General features: G+C 44.3%; 2 protein-coding genes across 5 annotated transcripts in view; both read right to left on the reverse strand.

Moving 5' to 3' along the window:
* The window catches only part of LOC107157133 (multidrug and toxin extrusion protein 1), a 612,661-nt gene that overhangs the window by 247,800 nt on the left and 343,926 nt on the right, over positions 1 to 20,935 (reverse strand). The window lies entirely within an intron of this gene.
* Epn2 (epsin 2) overlaps positions 1 to 20,935 on the reverse strand; it is a 96,120-nt gene that overhangs the window by 46,037 nt on the left and 29,148 nt on the right. For all 4 annotated transcript variants that reach the window (XM_048796044.1, XM_048796053.1, XM_048796038.1 and 1 more), the window contains exons 2-3: positions 3,189 to 3,313; positions 1,573 to 2,337 (exon numbers count right to left, since the gene is read on the reverse strand). In XM_048796044.1, the coding sequence (XP_048652001.1) occupies positions 1,573 to 2,167 (595 nt within the window). In that variant the 5' untranslated portion in view covers positions 2,168 to 2,337; positions 3,189 to 3,313. The remainder of the gene's footprint in view (positions 1 to 1,572; positions 2,338 to 3,188; positions 3,314 to 20,935) is intronic.

Consider the following 20,935-nt stretch of genomic DNA (forward strand, 5'->3'; position numbering starts at 1 on the left):
CATTAAACGTGACACTGTTTCAGCTCTGCTTTGTATCCTTTGGCTTCTTAAGAATACTGGCTGTGAGAGGCACAGAAAAGAAGAGGGCCATTGCCCCTCGGTCATGCATCTCAACCACAACCTCTTTTGACAGAGGAAACCAAAGGACTTTCTTTTTATTTATTTATTTTTGTATATACGTGCAAATTTAACCCGAAAGGAAACTTCTGTACATTATAAACCATTTATTTTCTAGTGGTTTCATGAAGGTTACAACCATTGCTTAAAAAGAACAGTTTAAACCAAGAGAAAATGACAATAACTAAAAATGGGACAAGAAAACTCTAACTGCTCCAAGTTTGATGATAACTTAGAATTCCTAGAGGCAGAAAAATCTGACTTTGATATGCAAATTTCTCATTTGACACATTTCTTAACATGCTGTGGCAAGGGGACAAAGTCAAATTGAAACCTGCAAAAGCAGGAAATGTTGGCAAGTGGTCTGATGACAGAACCACTGACTAAGCAAGAGTTGACCGGCTTGCCAAACTACAAATAACTCTTCAAAAAAAATGTTTACTGTTATGCTGATATAGTGTTACTAATTCCAGAAAGCATGGGCATAAAAATCTGCATTTTTGTTTTTGTAGTCAGAAAATACAATTTCTGCACTCCCCCAGCTCTATACCTCCGTATCCTTATATAAAGCCACCAAAGCCAACTATCTCAATGTGGGGTTCGCACCATGGCCACAGAGCACTGGAAGGGTGGAGAAGGGGCACTATTCCTAAGACCTTGGCCAGGATGCCAAACGTGGTTCAGGACATTAGCTTCTAACAGGCCTTAAACTCTACTTCTGCTCCCTGAAATCACTTCCGAACACAGGACAAATACCCAAAGTGAACTGACAAGCAAAACCAGAAAAAAGACCAGCCCTGTCCAGTGCAGAGCCAACCACACAACCAAATCACAGAGCACTCCTTTTGCATGTTTGGAAAAGAAGTCTTGCTCACATTAACAACCTGTGGAGGTTTTTTAGCAATTTTCCCTCTCTACACAAAACAGAAACACCCAATTTCCATGCTCTATGATGCTGAAGTAGAATACACTGAGCCACTCAAGAGACCTACAGCTCAGTCAACAGAAAAAAAATTTAATACAGATTAAGGAAACAAGATTACCAAAAAAGAGCATTCATTTCCTCCTAGTTATCAATCAGCTCCCCATTACTTGAGTAGTAGTAGGCAATTCCTATGCTGGCAAACCTTCTCAGAAGAAAAAGCTAATGAGACCTGCCTTGGTGCCCATCTTCTCCTGAGAACCCAGGAAGCCACAGGAGCCACCCTGCCCAGATGCACAGAATGAAACCCACAGAGCAGCCAAGGGACTGAAAGCCCTTTTGTGAGCATAACTCAACCCAGACTAGGGCACTGTTGTCTAGTATGCAAAAGCTGAGAACTGAGGACAGAATCAAGTCCTAGAGTGGCTGCCACATCCTCAGCCCCAGGCAACCCAGGCTACCTGCTGCCCTGGGTACTGCATCTACATAAGGTGCCCATTTGAGTCAGGGTAGGAAGGGCTTAGATTACTCACAGCCATGATAGGAGGCTGGTGACCCCCCAGCCTTGCCATACTCCTGCTCTGAGTAGCTGGTGGAGAGATTGGGCTGGCTGGAGCCGCGGCCAAAGGTGATCTGGTTGCTGCCCATGCCAGTGGCCACCTGGGCCATGCGCTCTTTGGTTTTGAGAGCCTGGGCCCTCTCAGCCTTCAGTCGCTCCTCATCCTTGAGAAGGGCCACCAGCTGCTTAGACTTTTCACGCACATTGATGCCCTGGTCCTTGCCGTCACGGTCAATATACTGGAAGTCCTTCAAGGTCTGGATTGCAAAGATGTTCTCACGGCACTGCTGGGCCACACGCTCAGAGCCTGTCTTAATGAGGTAGTCCAGCAGGGTCAGTGCCTTATACACGTGCCTCCAGTTCTTGCCATGGTCATTGAGCCGTTTCCACACCATACTCATGATCTCCGAGAAGGCAACCACGTTATAAGTCAGGTCAGCAATCTCGGTCATCAGAGAGCTGGATGGTCCCCATGGGTCATTGGAGGTGGCTTCCCGGACTTTGATTTCAGCCTCTGAGTAATTGTTCACAATGTTTTTCATCTGTCGTCTGATAGATGAAGTCGTCATTTTTATTTTCTTTGTTACAAATTTAAAGCCCTTCAAAGAGAAACTTTCCTGTTCTCTCTGTAAGTCCACACCCTATGAAGGTCCAGTTTCCGTAACTGAGCTGGAGCAAGAGCCCGGAACAGTCATTTCCTCCTCTGGAGCCTCAGGTCCAAGAAGCTGGAAGCCATGACCTAGAGAGACAGAAAAAGCACCCTGTGACGGTGATCTGGTTGCTGATATGAGCACCCTGTGACGGTGGGAGATCCTTGCCCAGACACTTCTATAAACTGCAGGTATTAGGTAAGAATGGGCAGGTTGTGTATATAGTTAACATATTCTTGCCTCCTTACGATGTGAGAGAGTCCATTTTGCTTTCAAAACAGATAAAATCAATAGTGCCAGTAATAATAAGTAAAATTGATAATGTCAGCTAATAATGAGTAAAACCTAAACTCAAGTAAACATTGTAACTATTGTTCCATTTCCAAGAAAGTCTTCCACTAAAATGGCTATTTGGTGGGTTCTATTTTCACTGCTGGGTACTGTGAAAGAATCAGGATGCTGGGGAAATTGGTCCTGATATGTGTATTTTATATTTTACACTGGGGCTTTAATACAGGGCCTCACACTCAGTTACCACTGAGTTATACCCCAAGCTCAATTCTGATAGTTTTAAAATTATATGTAGCCTCTCAATTTAGGGCTATCTTAATCCAAAATGCTCGTTTATACCTCTAAAACTGCTGAACATTTGGCCTTGGTCCCCTGGCCTTCTTCCTCAAGAGCTACTTCTTTTCTGACCTTCCCTGCTCGAGAACTAATGAGGGTTATCTCTGGTCTTCTAGAGCAAGGATGACAACCAACTTTCCCTCCGCCACTTTCAAGACCCTAGGCATCTGACCCAGCTAACACAGCCTTAAAACTTCTTAGTTGGAGCCCAACCCCCTCAACTCAATAGAGGAGAAAACTGAGGCCCAGAGATATGCATTCCATTAACTCCAAACACATCCATCCCCTCTTCCTCCAGATGAGAAACACTTACGGAGTTAAAGCGGGGTCCACATCTCCGACACAAGGCTCTGGTCCTCAAGTTTGGTGACCCCCATCTGCCTCGTTCACAGTGAGTACCCAGCACCTAGCAAGCACTGTGCCCAACACGAAATAACACTGTTGAATAAATAATATTAGAGATTAGAAAGTGTCCTTATCCTCAAGAAGGCCATAATCCTGCAGAGGATAAAGGTTCCTCATCTACAAAATGAGGATTCTAAGGCCCAGAAGACTTCAGAGATGGCCACAGATTAAGCAGAACAGCTGGAGACTGGACAGAAAGTGAGGGGCTCCAATCATCACTACTACTTTCTTGGCCATTTGGGTTCCTTCAGGCCAGGATCTCTGTCTTGCTTATCAAGCTTGTGAAAACTACTGTCTCATAAATAATCTGTTTCTATAACAAAAAAAAAATAAAGAAAAAGAAAATCACTGTCAACTGTCTGGCAGAAAAAGTCACCCAGCTGGGCCAGCATCCTTCTCTAGATATATCCCCTGTGTAGTCCAGGACCTGCCACCTCCTCTTGAAATGGCCTTTCCTCTCCACCATGCTGCTGTGCTATTTCTACTAGAGAAACAAAGACAGTCTCCGTTTTCTCATCTAAAGCTCAGATGGGCAATGAACCTATCAAAATAAACAAGTAAACAAAAGGATGGCACAGGAAATATAATGGCCACTTTTCATATCACCACACAAGAAAGGGACAGCTCACAAAGTTTCATCCACCATCTCATGACCTCAAGTACGCTCAGGATTCTGTCTCTGACTCTGTCTCTGACTCTGTCTATGGCCACAGAACTGGCTTTGGTTGAAGGCAGGCATGTTCTGCCTCTCTGCCCACTTGGCCAGCTCTTGTGAATCCTCCAAAGCCTATCAGAGGACCAGAGATAAAAATATTTTTTTATAGTGACCTGCATATTTGCTTTAAGTAGGCTTTTCATTCATAGGGCAACATATACTGCTGGCAGAAATGGGACGGGTCTGACAAAGGGAAAAAGAACACTCTGATTTATAGTGAGTATCTCCCAGCTTACAGAGTACATATTGTGTTGATGAGTATGGTAACACATACCTGTAATTCCAGCAACTGGAGAGGCTGAGGCAGGAGGATGGCTAGTTTGAGGCCAGCCTCAGCAACTTAACAAGATCCTGTCTCAAAATAAAAATTAAAAGGACTGGGGATGTAGCTCAGTGGTAAAATGTCCCTGCCCCTAGGTTCAGTCCCCAGTATCAACAAAAGGGGTGGGGGGAGGGGTGATAGCTATGTGTCAAAATCAGAGGTAATGTTCAGATGCACTTATAGGGGCCCTACTATATGCAAGGGACCCTAACACTTCTCAGCTGGGCGGGATGACTGCCTCCACTCCAAGAGAAGTGGGCCGAGCTGGGATTCTCCCTTGCAGAGGCCTCAACACCTCTCTCCATAATTCAATTAAGCACTAGAGCAAATAATGTTGGTAAAAAGACCTTGAATGGTTGAGAATATCTTAGGAAAAAAGAATACTTCCCCAAGGGAGAAACATACCCTGGGTTCTGCTACCCTCCTCTAGTCCCACCATCTTTTTTTTTTTTTTTTTTGAGTAGAGATAGGGAGAGAGAGAGNCGCTACCGCTTGAGCCACATCCCCAGCCCCCTAGTCCCACCATCTTACAGAGTGCCACGTGGCAGAAGTCTAACAGCTGGGCCCAGCATCCTCCAGCAGACTGGGGTAAACTGTGAAGCCCCATCAGGGCTTCCACTGGGCCTAGTAAGCCTGTGACAAAGAAAAGACAGTGACTCCTGTGAGCAAGAGCCAGAGTGCCTGTTTCCTTGACACTGACCAAGGAAGGAATGCTGAACAATTCAGATGTCAGGTCTGTTGACCAAGGTGGGGGTCTTTCTTTAACAGGTTCAAATTGCACAGACACCTGTTGGTGGTCTCTGAAATATTCAAGCTTCCTAAGGAAAAAGCTAATAAAATATGCACTGCAGTCTGAAAAATAAAGACCATATAATTGACATAACTTTCTGCTATCTTCTTAAAGCTTATAGAAAGAGCAGCCTTCAGAATTAGCAGATGCTAAGAAGGGAGAGATCTGGGGATAAGAAATGCCCACTAGTTGAAAAGACACCAGAGGTGCCTCAGGGACCGTGTTTCCAGGTCAACAGGGCTATGCACCTTATCCAAGCAAGATGCTGCAAACTGAAACTTCCAATTCCAACTTAGGGTGACCTAAGCCAAGCTGCAGGACCCTGGCAATGACCACAGGCACAGAACACCTGAACCTCCATGACTTTGGCAAACTGAGCCATGTACACCCCAGACTCTAATTTTCCCATTTCAAACTTCTCCTCTTCAACCCCAGGACTGTATTGTAAATACTTAGTGGTTCTTCTTCAGCAAATATCTGCCAAGACACCTTCCCAAAAGCAAGCTCCCACCCTCCAACACGTGTTCCTCTAACTCCCAAGGACATATCCTATTATTCCAAAACCTGAGTTTTTGGTTTTGTTCTCTCTTCTCAATAGTTTGCTTGCTCTACTTTCCAAACTTTCCTTCCCAGTTTGCCAGTTCTTCCATTTCCAGCCTGCTGAGCACATGCAAAAGCCACTAGAACAGGAATTTGTTACCTCCTGGGATCCTTATTTGATTTAAACCTAGGAATTATGACCAGTTCACAAATGTGAACCACATCTTCAGGACTCCAGGCCAGATATGGGGAAGACAGCGGGACAAGGAGGAGTTGTGAAAACGGGAGAAAAATAAACTTTGTTAAAAATTCACATAAAAGAGAACTCCCCCACTGAAAGGTGGGAGAACTTCTTTTTATAAATTACATACTGAAAAGTAAAGGGACAATGTCACTGTGTGAATTTGTACAATTCTGTTATACATACATACATTTATTTATGGTACCAGGGACTGAATTCAGGGGCACTCTAATACTGCACTATATTCCCAGTCCTGTTTATTTTTTTATTTTGAGACAAGGCCTCATTAAGTTGCCCAGGCTAGCCTCAAACTTGTGATCCTCCTGCCTCTGACTTCCAAGTAGCTGGGATTACAGGCGTGTGCCACCATACCAGGCTGAGATAGCCACTCTTAATCACTGTGAGTCAATAAAATTCCAACCAACAGCAAAGAAACTGAACATCCTAGCTGGCCTGGGGATGTTGCAGGGGGAGATAAGTTAGAATTTGGACCAGAGCTGGTGGTAAAGATCACTGGCAGAGCATTTGCCTGGTGTACTGGGTGGCCCTGCATTTAATTCCTAGCACCACAAACAAACAAAAAGAATGATTTGTTAGCCTTTTTGGAAGTCCTTGAGAGTTTTAAGGACTCCATCATCAAAATCCACAATATTTTCAGTATGGAAAGAAAGACTCATTTCTCTACATTTTGTCTCCAGAACTAAAAGCCTTCTTCTAAGCCAAATATTTAATTTTCAGCCTGTTAATGGAATCTGCTGGTTTTACCTGTGCAACAAACATCTCCAATTGTCTTGGAAAGGGTGCCTCAGTCATTCTCAGGGATTGGCCAGAAGGAGGCTCTGGTCTCAGGCAGGGTCAATTAAAGCACCAAAGTACCCCAGCCTGGTGGTATATTGACAATCCAGATTAGGCCACCTGGAACCCTCTCTGGATGGGACCTGAGACAAATGGGAAGCCAGGAGGTTGCTAAGCTGCTAGAAGCCACCACAAGGCCAGGGTCAGAGGTTACCTAAAACTGAAATAAGTACAGGAGAAAGCAAAAAGAGGGTGAAAGAAAGGGTGAAAGACATCACATCATTTGTACCTCTAGGTTCATCTATATCTGAAGCCATTCATCCCTTCTCATGTAACTGAGAAGTCATTTGTAACTTTCAGTGGGGTTTTTGTCACTTGCAACTGCATGTCCTATGCAACAAGTGCTTGAGAGGACAAGAGGAGGAAAGCCAGCAACAGCCAAAGAGAGCATGGTTGTTCCTTCAGCTCCCAGTGGGCTTCAAGCAGAAGTGTAAAGACAATGCCAGGCTCCCCGGCAGCAGACTGACATAGAGGGCTGTGTATTCCCAGGGATTCTCAGCACTCCCCAGTGATGAAGCATCCCCAAAGTCTGGGATCATCTACTTTTTCACGAGAGCAATGTATGATGGGAACCATAAAGTAACTGAATTAAACAACTAATAGGGGAATAACAACCCAAGGCTGATATGCCCCTGGAGGCAAGAAGTCTATAAAAATGTGCTCCAAGGACATGTAGAGTTGAATAGGGAAATTCCTTTCAAATCTGGTACTCCTGATCATGAGGGACAGATTCTTCTAGGTTCTGAATCACCCAAGTAGGACACTGTCAAAACATGGTGACTTCACCTGTGCTTCCTAAGGAAATTCTGGGCAGTTACTTTTCAGTTCCATTATCAAGGATAAAGCCCTGCTGTGAAGAAATAGCAACATCTGTCCCTCAATACCCTCTCCCTAAACCTAACAGTTACAGGACTCAACAGTGACTGTAGCAAATCAGTCCCAATCAATACATATGATTGAGTGGATTGACTGAACATCCCACATCAGATGGCAGCTCCTATGACTTCACACATACTTCATCCTTCTAAAAGCAGATGAGAGTGAGCTTGAGAACGGACATGTCCATGTTTCCCCCAGTGTCACATCTGTATAGTCCACAGCCCATATTTATCAGAACACCCTAGGAGCCTGTTTGAAAATCCAGAGATAGAAAAGAGGTAGAACCAAGAGGATGCTGCATTCTTAACAAGCTCCCCAGATGATTTTAGGCACACTGAAGCGGGGCTAGGGGTCCGGGGTATGATGCACAGGAACCGGAAATGTGGGTGACACTCTGCAATCCTTGATTAACTGGCTCTGATCCCTTTATGTGCCATCTATGAGAAAGCAAACACTTCCATCTTCCTCCTGGGGAAAAGGGTACAAGGCCCTTTATAAGGAGGCCCAGTCAGGGGTAGCTGAGACAGCAGCTCACATGACAGACCCTCCAGAAGACAACAGCCCAGTCAGGACAATATGGACAGTACCACATTCTTTTCAACAGTAATCATTTCAGCCTAAAGAGAAAGGACTATTATGGTTCTGCTTCAGCCACGTTAGCATTAACTTAAAGCCTAAGAACTGTGGCTCATGTAGAAGCAGGGAGAAATTCCTTTATTTCCCTCACCAGGAAAAACAATGAGCTTCAGCCCAAATGCAACACCTTCTTCACTAATGGAACCTGAGCATCTTCATTCCAATGGCTTTATGTTGATTAGAGAAACCAAAACCAAACTTTATATTAGTATCCGAAAATTGGAATGGAACCACACCATTTGCCCCAGCTATCCCACTCCTTGGTTTATACCCAAAGGACTTAAAACCAGCACACTATAGTGACACAACAACATCAATATTTATAGCAGCTCAACTCACAATAGCTAAACTATGGAAGCAACCTAGGTGCCCTTCAACAGAAGAATGAAGAAAAAAAATGTGACATATATACAAAATGGAATATTACTCAGCCTTAAAGAAGAATGAAATGATGGCATTTGCTGGTAAATGCATGGAGCTAGAGAATATCATGCTAAGTGAAATAAGTCAATCCTAAAAAACCAAAGGCCAAATGTTTTCTCTGATATGCAGATGTCAATTCACAATAAGGGGGTATGTGTGCTAGGGAATAATATTAGATAGGGAATGGATTAGGTAGAGGGGAATGAAGAGAAGGGAGGGAAGGGGGTGTGGAGTAGGAAGGATAGTACAATGAATCAGACTTTATCAATCTATGTACATATATGACTACATAACCAATGTGACTCTACATCATGAGCAACCAAAAGAATAAGAAGTTATACTGCATTTATGTATGATGTGTCAAAAATGCATTCTACTGTCATATATAACTAATTGGAACAACAACAAAAAAAACCTTTGCATTCATATACTTAAAAATTTTTGAGGGAAAACAAACATTTGACTTTGCCTTCTATATGGTAGGCCAGGTAAAGTTAAACTGCCCACACTCATTTCTCTGGAGTATAAGTCCACCCATATCAAGGTGGAGATGTAAAGGGCTGACTGTGTAGGGACAGCCAAGCCCCATGCTAATCAACATCATCTTTCAGGTAAGTAGAAGGCCTTCTAACAAGAAGCCACCTGGGCAGCTTCTCCCAAGATCCGTCAGTCATTCCAACAAGCACAAGAGAGCTCAAGTATATATCAGATGGCCTCCTGAAACTTTAAGTGACCTTAATTTTCCTAAAAGCAGCAATCAAGTGCCAAAAAACATGCCAAAGAATTTCACTGTTCTTTACCAACCGTTTTGTCTCTGGAAGAGCCACCCATGAATACAGATTATATTAGTGGTGAAATGTGGGGGTTTTTTGTTTTGTTTTTTTGTTTTTCTGGAGGGTTTTTTGTTTGTTTGTTTGTTTGTTTTGGTACTAAGGCCTGAACTCGGGGCACTCAACCACTGAGCCACATCCCTAGCCCTATTTTGTATTTTATTTAGAGACAGGGTCTCACTGAGTTGCTTAGCGCCTCGACATTGCTGAGGATGGCTTTGAACTCACGATCCTCCTATCTCAGCCTCCCGAGCTTCTGCGATTACAGGCATGCACCACCGTGCCCTGCAAAATGTGGTTATTTTTAAAGACTGTGTGAAGCAAGGGCAGGGTCAAGAGACCTGGTTCTGGTTGTTGCTGCTGACCCAGGGAATGGGGCATGATGAGCTGCAACCTCCTGAGTCGAGGATCAAACACCCTGACAACTGCACAAAGGGGACACCTAAAGCAGACATTCAAGGAAAACAAGCAAACTTTTAATATTCCTCTACCTCCCTTCCACCCTTCACCCTTATTCAATAGTTTTACAAATGACCAAATCAAGGACAATATTCTTTTAAAATCATGAAAAAGGTGCTAGGGGTGAAGCTTAGTGGCAGAGTGCTTGTCTAGCATGAAGGACACCCTAGGTTCTCCCCAGCACTGGGAGGGGAGAATAAATCATGCAAAAAAGCAAATGATATGCAGTGGTACAGAGACCAGATTTAGGAGAAACAGGGAAATATGCGGACCAAGATGCGATGCTATAACTGCTCTGCAGCATCAAGGAAGCCAGTGACCAGGTCCTTGCTTCTAAAATGACAGAGGTAAACCAGATGTTCTTCCCAAACCTTTCAGTTCTAAAAGCCACGGTTCTGACCAGTGGCCCTGTTCCCTGCCATCTCCATGGTATCATGGGGAGCTCAGCCACAAGTCATAGTCTAAGGGACTAAAACTCAGGCCACGAGCCAATCAGACAGATGTTTCTGTAGGCCTACAGGGCTCCGTGGGAGGGCAAAGGAGGGCTTCCCTTTGGGCTTTGGAAGTGTGAAGAGCAGCCCTCAGAATTCCTCTCCTCTCCCAGGAAAGCAGCATGCGACCCCCAAAGAAATTTCCGTTTTTAATACACAGTGACTCTGCCACTGGAAACATCACTGATGAAAGACAATGGGGCCACACACACCCAGAGACTGGGTCCCCTCCCCAAAGCAGGCCATGCTATGGATTACCATTGCTAGGCAGTACAACTTTCCAGCCTGAGATGTTTGAAAAAAAAATGACAAGCTGCATGGGAAATTTTCAAGTTCCCATGATTTTGTGCTTAATTTAGACCTGGCTAGTGGTTGTGGTGGTGCTAAGTGCTGGGCTGTCACCATCTCCAGAAGCCAGAGAATGTGGAAGTACAGGGGGGTGAGCCACAGGGCCCTCAGCCAGACGTCCACTGTCTCTGGGTTTCCAACAACACTGTGACTTCACTCTTCTCAGAGGGAGCACAGGATTCGAGCCAAGAAGGAATCTGCCAAGGAGCAGGTGTTTTCACCCTGTGCGCACAAGACGACAGCTCAAGAAAAGTGAATGGTCAGCTCACCTCTACCCTGCAACCAGTACTTATGGGAAGGGCTTGGATTCCCCACAGCAGCTGTGGAGAAGCCAGAAGGAGCCAGGTAGATTTCTGCAGGCAGCAAAGGGAGCTACTTCCTCAGACTTCTGGTAATGATGGCTAATGTCCCCGAGTCTCACAAGCTGACCTTGGTTCCCAACTCATCTCACCATCACTGGGGCTGGAGGGATGAGCCAGAACCTCAGAGATCAAAAGTACAGGCTCATCTCAGATATGCTCAAATGAGCCAAACCATCCTAACTTTGGGCCCCTGGGGTTCCCTGAGGAAGGGCCGGTCCTGAAAGTTAACTCTTTCTGTGCCACCTGTGTGCTATACTCTCTTTTCCAGTCACTTTACTTTTTTTTTTTTTTTTTTTTTTTTTTGGTACTGAGAATTAAACCCAGGGGTGCTTTACCACTGAACCACATCCCAAGCCCTTTTTATTTTGAAACAGGATCTTGCTAAGTTGCTTAGGGCCTTGCTAAATTGTTGAGGCTGGTATCAAACTTGTGATTCTCCTGCCTCCGCCTCCCAAGTTGCTGGGATCACAGGGTGTGTGCCACTGCACCCTGTTCCAGTCACTTTTCTTATTATTGGAACAATATGCTGCTGTCACTCCAAAGAAACCTGCCTGCCAGTCAGGTTTCTGTCTTGACTTCTACCACACCTCCTTTTTCTTCTGCCAGTCCTTGTCCTTCCTGTGACTGTCACGGCCTGGCTCCTTGTCACTCAGATGTCAGCTTAAACACTGCCTCCTCAGAGGCAGTCGTATTCACCAGTTCACATTTTCAGCAGAGCCCCTCCTCTATCTGACATTTTCTTGCTTATGTGCCTATTTATCTGTTCATGTCACTCTGGCTCTACCTGCCTTCATGAGGGCAGAGCCCTACCTGCCTCTTTACCACTGTCTCTCCAATGCCTAGAAGAGCATCTGGCACACAGTAAGTGCTCAATAAGCACCTACCATATGAATGACACAGTAGCCAAAGATTTAAAAAAAAAAAAATACATTATCCCACCTACTCAGGTACACCTTGATGCTATGCTCCTAGTTCTGCTTTCCTTTGGTCTCTCTCTCTCAAGTAAGAAAATAGCTGCTATAATGCCTGCCCAGTAATACACGACCAGGAAACAGGCATGGTCACACCTGGTACTTAATAAGTGCTGACTACAAAATAAACAGCTGCTGAAGCCTGCACCCAACAAGGTTGGGGCACCAAGGAGCAGCCACCCACTGCCCTTCCCAGCCTGCACTCGGAAGCGACACCAGCTGGCCTGGACAGCATCCAAGGACTCAAATGGGTAGTCTTTCCTCCCACTACAGGGACCAGCATCCTGCCTTTCCAGCTGTGTGGCCTGAGGCTAGAGGATGCACTCTTCTGAGCTTCTATCTCTACATCTGGAAAGCAGAAGCAATGAACATCAGCTGCTGTGCCAGATGCTGTGGGACTGACAAATGATAGGCATCCAAATATCTGCTTCCTCTTCCCTGGCCTGTCCAGGTACATATGTCTATAGGGTTGCTTCTCAGCAGGTCCCTGAGGCCAATTTGGCAGGACTTGAAGCCCACAGAGGCTTCTCCCTGACAAGAAGCAAGGTGGAACTGGCCTGGCAGCACAGTAGATTTACCATGCGAGTCTCTCCTTCCAGACATGCACGCAACCTGCTAACCACCCTCAGTGGTCCTGCCTGGTCTTCTCTGCAGCTGGCATTCCCAAAGTCTCAAGTGTGCTAGCTCTCTGATATTAGTAACAGATCAGAACTAGAAGAGTACTAGAAAATAGAAGGGGTTCTCCAAGTAGAAATAGCAAATTCTCTGGCTATGGCGGGACACACCTATAATCCTAGTGGCTTGGAAGGCTAAAAAGGAGGATCATGAGTTCTAAGCCAGCCTCAGCAACGTAGAGAGACCTGTCTCAAAATAAAACATAAAAAAAGGGCTGGGGATATGGCTCAGTGGTAAAGCATCCTGGGTTCAATACTTAGTACAAAAAAAAAAAAAAGCAGCAGCAAGCAAATTCTAACTAAACCCTTACTATGCACTTCACAGGTATTTACTCTTTGGCTCTTCATAACAATTCTACAGGAAGTTATTCTTATCTGCATTTTACAGAAAAGGAAATTAACAGAAAGGTTAAGCAACTGGCCCAAGGCTGCACTGCCAGCAAATGGTGGACCAGGATCTGATCCCACCTCTGTGGCTTCTGGTCTCACCCTCTTAACCCTTATTCTTTTTTCTTTTTTAGTTTTTGTTTGTTTGTTTCCAGTACTGGAAATTGAATCCAGGGCATATACTAGGAAAACAGGCTACCACTGAACAATATCCCCAGCCCAAATCCTATTCTTATTCTTTCTGGCTTTAAATAAATCCGGCAATGAAAACTGTAAGAGCCAGATAGAATGGAGCACATTTGTAATCCCAGCAATTCAAGCAGCTAAGGCAGGAGATCAGAAGATTGAGGCCACGTTAGTGAGACCCTGGTGCCCCAGGATTCAATGCCCAGTACCCAAAAAAAAAAAAAAAAAAAAAAAAGTCGCAAAAAACAACAAATTTTTCCTTGCTAAATCTTCAAGCCTGAAAAGGCCCCTCTTATCTAGATGTTTGGAGCCAGAAGATGTCAGGGAAGCATAAAGTTTTCCTAGTCTGTTCAACAAGCCACAGGAGATTCTTTCCCCAGCTAGCTCACCAAGTCCAGAAAACAGAAGCAAACCTCTGCAGTGGGCTGGGCCTCAGGACTCACCATGTACAGACAACAAGGCCCAGGGCTGATTAGTGCCAGACCAGGATCAGAACCTGGCATTCCCAGCTCCTTCCAGGGCAGCTGCAAAGGTGAAGGGGCTGTGACATTCTTCAAAGAAGGCTCTCCCTCAAAATACGTAAGGTCTATAGACTGGCAATACTGTGGTCTCAGTTAGGAAGAGTCTGAGACACCACCATACAGACTCCAAAATGGTTCTTAAAAATGTATTTCTCTAAGCTTCCATTCTTCAATAAATTATGTCCCTTTGGCTATAATAATGTCTTCTACTAGATCAGGCACATCAAATTTAGTGACCTAAGAAGTCTGCATTGCTCCTTTGAAATGGTCCTTGTCACTCAGAATAAAAAGAAAAAAAGAAAAAAAAAATGGTCCTTTTTATGCTACAAGGTAAACTTCCTTTTTTGGTACAGGATAAAAATATTACTTCCCTCATTCCTCTGCTGCTGGAGACATTCCCAGTGTTTTATTTACTCTGCAACACTGACTGGCTACATTGGGAGGAAATGTTCCTTCCTAAGTCTTAAACGTCAGAGTTGGCCCCAGAAAAGGCGGGAGTCAGCCCTAATGTTTTCTTGTTGCTCTTCTGTTTGCTTAAATGTTTTACTAGGTACTATTGGGTAATTTAAGAGCATATGTGTAGCCAGGCACAATGTCGCATGCCTATAATCCCAACTTCTCAGGAGGCTGGAGCAGGAGATCAAGACCCTGTCTCAAAATTTTTAAAAGAGAGGAGGTGGGGCTGGGGATGTAGCTCAGTGGGAGTACTTAACCCCCAACACGGAAAAAGAGAGGGAGAGAGAGAATAAGTGCAAGCCACATATGAAGCACAAATGAAAAGAGCCCACAACCCCTCAAGATCTAGAATACCAACCAGCGTTCACATGGGGCCCCCTTCTCTCCTCACCTCCTCTGGGGGGCAGAGAGCAAACAGTCTGAGTTCTAGGTTTTCACTCTTGCTATTTACTTATTATTTTTATTATTTTGAGGTGGGAGTCTAGCTATGTTGCCCAAGATGGTTCCTGTCTCAGCCTCCTGAATAGCTGGAACTAGAGGCATGCGCAACCATGCCCAGTTAGTCCTTTGCTTTTAAGGAAAAAAAAAAAGCTGGGGGTGGTGGCACACTCCTGTAATTCCAGCAACTCCGAGGCTGAGGCAGGACTATCACGAGTTCAAAGTCAGCCTCAGCAACTTACTGAGGCCTTAAGTAACTTAGCAAGACCCCGTGTTAAAACAAAAAGGGCTGGGGATATAGGCACCCCTGGGCTCAATCCCCAGTACCAAAGAAAGAAAAGAATAACTGGATCACAAACATTATAAACCTAAACATCATATGGTCTTTCGCCGCTTTCTTGTGTTTCTTCCCTATTGCTCCATATAGAAGCTGCAGCTCATCCACTTTCACGCTGTAGAATATGACTGTGTTACTATTTAATGATGTGCCTCTCCTGCTACTATGGATGACATCTCCGTTACCTACAGATTTTTACAATCACAAATACCTCTGTAATATACAGGTGTGTCTCCTGGGATACCTGTAACAAGGTTTTCTAGGAGTATGTTCCTAAGAGGAGAACTGCTCATTCACAGAGGACAAAATGCTCTCTATACTGTTATCTTTTTCTTCTGGGTATTAGGAATTGAGCCCAAAAGTGCTCTACCACTGAGCTACACCCTAGTAGTCACTGGGGGGATTACACCACCCCACAAGGCTCTGCACTGCATCTTTTTAAAACAGATTTTTAACCTTTATTTTTTGTTTATTTGGGGGGGGGTTGTTTTTTATTTTTTAACGTGGTGCTGAGGATGGAACTCAGTGCCTCACCCATGGTAGGCAAGCGCTCCACCACTATCATAGCCTCAGCTCCTGCACCCTATCTTCAAATTATCTTTGCAGTCCTATTTTATAACATTGTTTTGTCATCACAAAGATGTATCAATAGTTAAGATGATACTAGATATGACTTTACACACACTCAAAGAAGTGTGTTAAGAAGGCAACATCAGCAGGCTCAGGGTATTTACAGAAGCACAAGATGTGAACTCCAATTTGGGTAGGGAACAGCAACCCCTCAAAGGACAACAAAAAGAGACTCCAAACTGGGTGCTCCAGGCAGCTCATGAGAAGACCTGGATAGACATGGGGCCATCAAGTGCACCTGTGGCAATACTATGGACGAATGAGAAGAATAAAAGAGGAGGCAGAGCAGAAGCCCTCAGGGAGTGACACAGAGAAAGCAGAATGGGACAGACACACCAAGATATAGGCCAAGGTTGCATGGCCAGGGCCTCCTCACCAGAGATGCTAAGAAATGTAGACTTGCCAACTCTGGTTATTCACCTTCAAGATTCTTGCCTTCTGGGCTGAGCTGGGGCTCAGCAGTAGAGCACTCGCCTGGCATGTGCAAGACCCTAGGTTCAATCCTCAGCACCACATAAAAATAAATAAGTGAAATAAAGGTATTGTGTCCAACTACGACTAAAAAATTCACACACAAAAAAAAGATTCTTGCCTCTCCTCCAGAGAATTAAACAGCTACCATTGATAAAGCATTTACTACATGCCCTACACTCTTGGGAATCATTGTCAGTGAATCATTACTACAAGCCATACCACTGTCTGCTGAATATTTTTAAGTTAATATGCTTTTAAATTTAAATACTCATTTGAATGACAACATCTGACATCAGGTATCACTACTATGATATTAGGAGGTATCTTTTTGTTTTTATTGAGACATAACCCTGCATAAAATTCAATAAAGGTGTGCACAATTCAGTGTTTTCCCTCTCTTTCTCCCTCCACACCCTCCCCTCTCTTTAGTATATCCACAATGTTGTGCAAGTATCATGACTTTTTGATTTTTTAATTCTCCTTGTGGTACTGGGGATTGAACACAGGGGCACTTTACCACTGAACTGTACTCCCAGCCCTTTTTTTATTTTTTTGAGACAAGGTCTCACTGAATTGCTCAGGTTGGCTCAAACTTGCTATCCTTCTGCCTCAGCCTCCCAAGTCGCTGGGATTACAGCATGCATGACCATCATTACTAATTCCAGAACATTTTCATCATCCCCAATAGAAACCCATGTGCTTTATCAGGCACTAGTCACTGCCCACTCCCAGATTCCCTGGCAACTACAAGTCTACTTTCTGAAACTATGGATTTGCCTATTCTGAATATTTCATTTATATAAATGGAATCAAATAATATATGGTCTTCTGTGTGCAGCTTCTTTCACTTAGTATCATGTTTCGTTATTTGTTTTTTGTTATTGGTGTTAATGATTGAACTCAAGGCCTCACACATGCCAGGCAAACACTCTACTGCTGAGTTACATTCCAAGCCTCTGGAATCATCTTTTAAAGGTTCATCCATGTAGCATTATGTATCAGTACTCCATATTTCTTTTAATGACAAAATAATTTTACATTGCATGGATATATCACATTTTGTTCATCCATTCTTTAGTTGATGGACATTGGGTTATTTCCAGTTTTTTATGTGTTTTGGTGGTGCTGAGGATGGATATATGTGTTTTCAGCAATCCTGGGTATATACATATACTGCAATTGCTGTATTCTATGTTAACCAGATGTGTAATTCTTTGAGGAATTGCCAAAGTACCTTGGCATTTTTAAGATAAAGAACTATTAAAACTAACAACATTCAATTGCATGCCACTTAAAATTATGTTGGGAAATACTGCTGAAGGCAAAGCTACTAAAGCTGGTTTTTGTTTTGTTTGGGAGCAGGGAACTGACGTGGTCAGAACGGTATTTCTGAAATCCTCATCAAGCAATGGGGGAGAAAGGACAGGGGGAGGAGTGAAGTCAGGAAGACACTTAGTCGCCAGAACAGAAAGAGAAGACACTGGGGCCTGAATCTGGGTGTGGCAAAGGAATGAGAAAGAGCAGGAGATAGCCAAAAACATAGAGTAGGAGAAAGAGCACTGACAACCAAAAGTCAGGATGGGTGGAGTGAAGGGAAGGGAGTGGCAAGGAGGACAAAAAGTTCCCTTAACAGAAAGTAAAGGTGGAGAGGTTTCAGGGGAAGGGAAGAGGCAGACTATTTAGCGTTTTATTTCAGACAAATGTAGCTGGAGGTGCTGGCAAAACATACAAGGAGAATGAAGACAGCTGGCACCTAAGAGGTGCAGGAGGGGAAATGGGGCCAGCATGTTTATCCAGGTGGATCATGTTGAGGGCCAGGGGAGGGAGCATAGGAAACAAATCAGGAAAGAGTGAGTGATAGCAAAGCCCAAGAAGGGACAGGAACAAGGTGGACACAGGAGATCCATTCATGGCCAGGGAAGCAGAAGGCAAGAGGATCACCGCTTTTTGCACCTGTGCAGAGTAGTGCAAGGCTCCGGAGGACCATGCCTTCTCCTACTAATGACCACCAAGAATGGTTCAGATGCCATTGTACACATCTCTGCGTCATGCAAGTCTCAGAAGGAAACTGAACCCACCACCCCCTGACTACTATGCAGCCCATCCACCCATTTCCTATCCCTCTAGGGGGCCCAGAATCCACCATCTGCTGTCCAGCTGACAGAGTCAGAAGCCTTGGAGCTAGCCTGAACTTCTGGCTCTCCATCCACACTCCCTCCTTCCTTCCACAACCTGTGAACTGCAGGCTCCTGGGGGACAGCGTCCCCGACTATCTCCTCACCGCTACATGCTGGGCCTAGCACAATGCCTGGCACACATCTGCTATAGGAATGAATGACTCTGCAGTGCCCAAAGCCCCTACCTCCTCACTTCACTCTCCCTCCTCTGAGCTCTCTGAGCCTCCACACCTTCACCAAACCTCCAAAGCAAGGACCCTTCAAGTGCCCACACTAAATATAAGACATGTGCTATCAACACTGTTATAGCCCTAAAAAAACAAATCAGTGGAAAGATCACAGGTCTGCCCACCACCACTTTTTTAGTCACCTCCATGAACCTCAGTGTCCTCATCCGTAAAGTAGGAATGGCAGCCTGTGAGCATCATCAAGATAAAGGACCAGAGAGAGCTGTAGGAAATAAGGCTAAATGTTTTTACTTCTGCTATAGGGGTTCCCATGTGCCCCCACAGGTTTTTGATTGGTCTCTTACATCCCACTACTCCCTTGACCACACAGCTTTACAAGAAAAACAAAACAGAGCAAGCTGACATGGAACAGGAGAGGAATTTTTTAGTCTATTTCACACTAAATTTAACAAGCATAAACAAACAGAAGTTTGCATACCATATAATTTTTTTAATTCTTAAAAGATTAGAAGTATGCTGCCAAATGTCAAAACACAAAAAACAAAAGGAAATGAAAGTTGTTATTTTCCTTCTGGTTTTATCTCCATTAGCCAAATGCTTTTATTCAATCAGTGTTTTCACTGCCATTGTCCTGCTTTGTTTGGAAAATAATAATTGAGGGGTGCATTTCCAACACTGACAACTGAGTACATCATGGGGATCTGCCCAGTTGTTCCCATGCCCAGAAAATGTTCTCCTTTAGAAACTTCTTGTGCTGAGAGACTGAGGAAGAACTGTTCATTTGCCCTTGAAATATGCACTGGCCACATGGCTGCCACCAACACAACACCCCACCCCACCTCAGGCACCTCCAGCTGTCCCCTCCTCCTTCGGCCACCAAGGAGATAACCAGGCCAAAAGAACCAGACTGTCCAGGCCTAGTCATGCAGTGCCCAAAGGCTCCACTGTGGCTGGTGAAATATACCAAGATTAGAGCTGTAATCCTCTGAGTGGTCAGCACTGGCCCAGGTGGCTCACAGCATCAGTCTTGCTATAGTTCTGTTGGTGAAGCATTTTATAAGTGAAGAGAGAAGAGACAAACTACAGAGCTAGGATGAGGTTCTGGGCTCCACTAAGTCACATGGCCTCCAATAAAAATGCAAAATGGCCCAATCCTCAACCTCAGTCCAGTATAGTATTACTTCCATGTGGCTGCCCTTCTCTGCTCCCAGATCATCATACTCACCTAGGATGAACCTTGGCAGATATAAAGTCTTCTCACCAAGCAGCTTTCAAGGTCAGTCAACCCATGTAATATCTGTCCTGGAACCCCAATTTTACTAATGAACCTTTTTCAGAGTGACCTGTGTACACAGAACAAGTCATTCTGGGCCTGGAAATGTCCCTTCTCTTCTAGAATATTAGTTCTCTTTCTTTTTGGGGGACTGTGTGTGTGTGTGTGTGTGTATACGTATACATATATATATTTTTAGTGGTAGGTGGACACAATGCCTTTTTATTTATTTATTTAATTTTTATGCTGAGGATCAAACCCAGTGCTTCACCAGCGCTAGGTAAGGACCCTACCCAAGCCACAACCCCAGCCCCAAGTATTAGTTCTTTTTTTTTTTTTTTTAGTTGTAGATGGACACAATATCTTTATTTTTATTTATTTATTTTGATGTGGTGCTGAGGTTCAAACTCGGGGCCTCACATATGGGAGGCGTGTGCTCTACCACTGAGCTACAGCCCCAGCCTGTATTAGTTCTCTTCACCATGAATTTCCAGCTCACTTCCTTTAGGGCCATCAACAGTTTTCCCAACCCCTCTGAAGTCAGTCATGGCACTGGACTAGACAATAAGATGAGAGAGAAGTAAGGTGTGTCATTCTCTATCAAACATAAAAGGCAAGGTGCCATTCTCCACATTCCCTTCCCACCATGGAGGTGACAGTGGATGCCTGTGTCAACATGGAGCTTCCTCATCTGGCCAGAGAAAGGAAGGCACAACCACACACAGACTTGTTCACCATGTACATATACAACTATACAACTCACAATAGCCAGAATGGAGACAACTTTGTCTACCCACAGAGGAATGAATAAACAAAAGTGGTCTAGCCTTATGGTGAATTACTATTTAGCTTTAAGAAAGGAATGAAGTCCTGACACCTGCTACAACATGGATGAACGCTGAAATGTGATGCTGAGTAGAAGAAGTCAAACCTGAAAGGCCACATATTATGAGTCTACTTACATGGAACATTCAGAAAAGACAAATCCACAGGAACACAAAGTAGCCTGACAGTTGCCAAGAGACAGGGAGAGGTAGAAGGAAGAATGACTG

Source organism: Marmota marmota, unplaced genomic scaffold (genome assembly GCF_001458135.2).
Source record: "Marmota marmota marmota unplaced genomic scaffold, marMar, whole genome shotgun sequence".
Classification (NCBI taxonomy): Eukaryota; Metazoa; Chordata; class Mammalia; order Rodentia; family Sciuridae; genus Marmota; species Marmota marmota.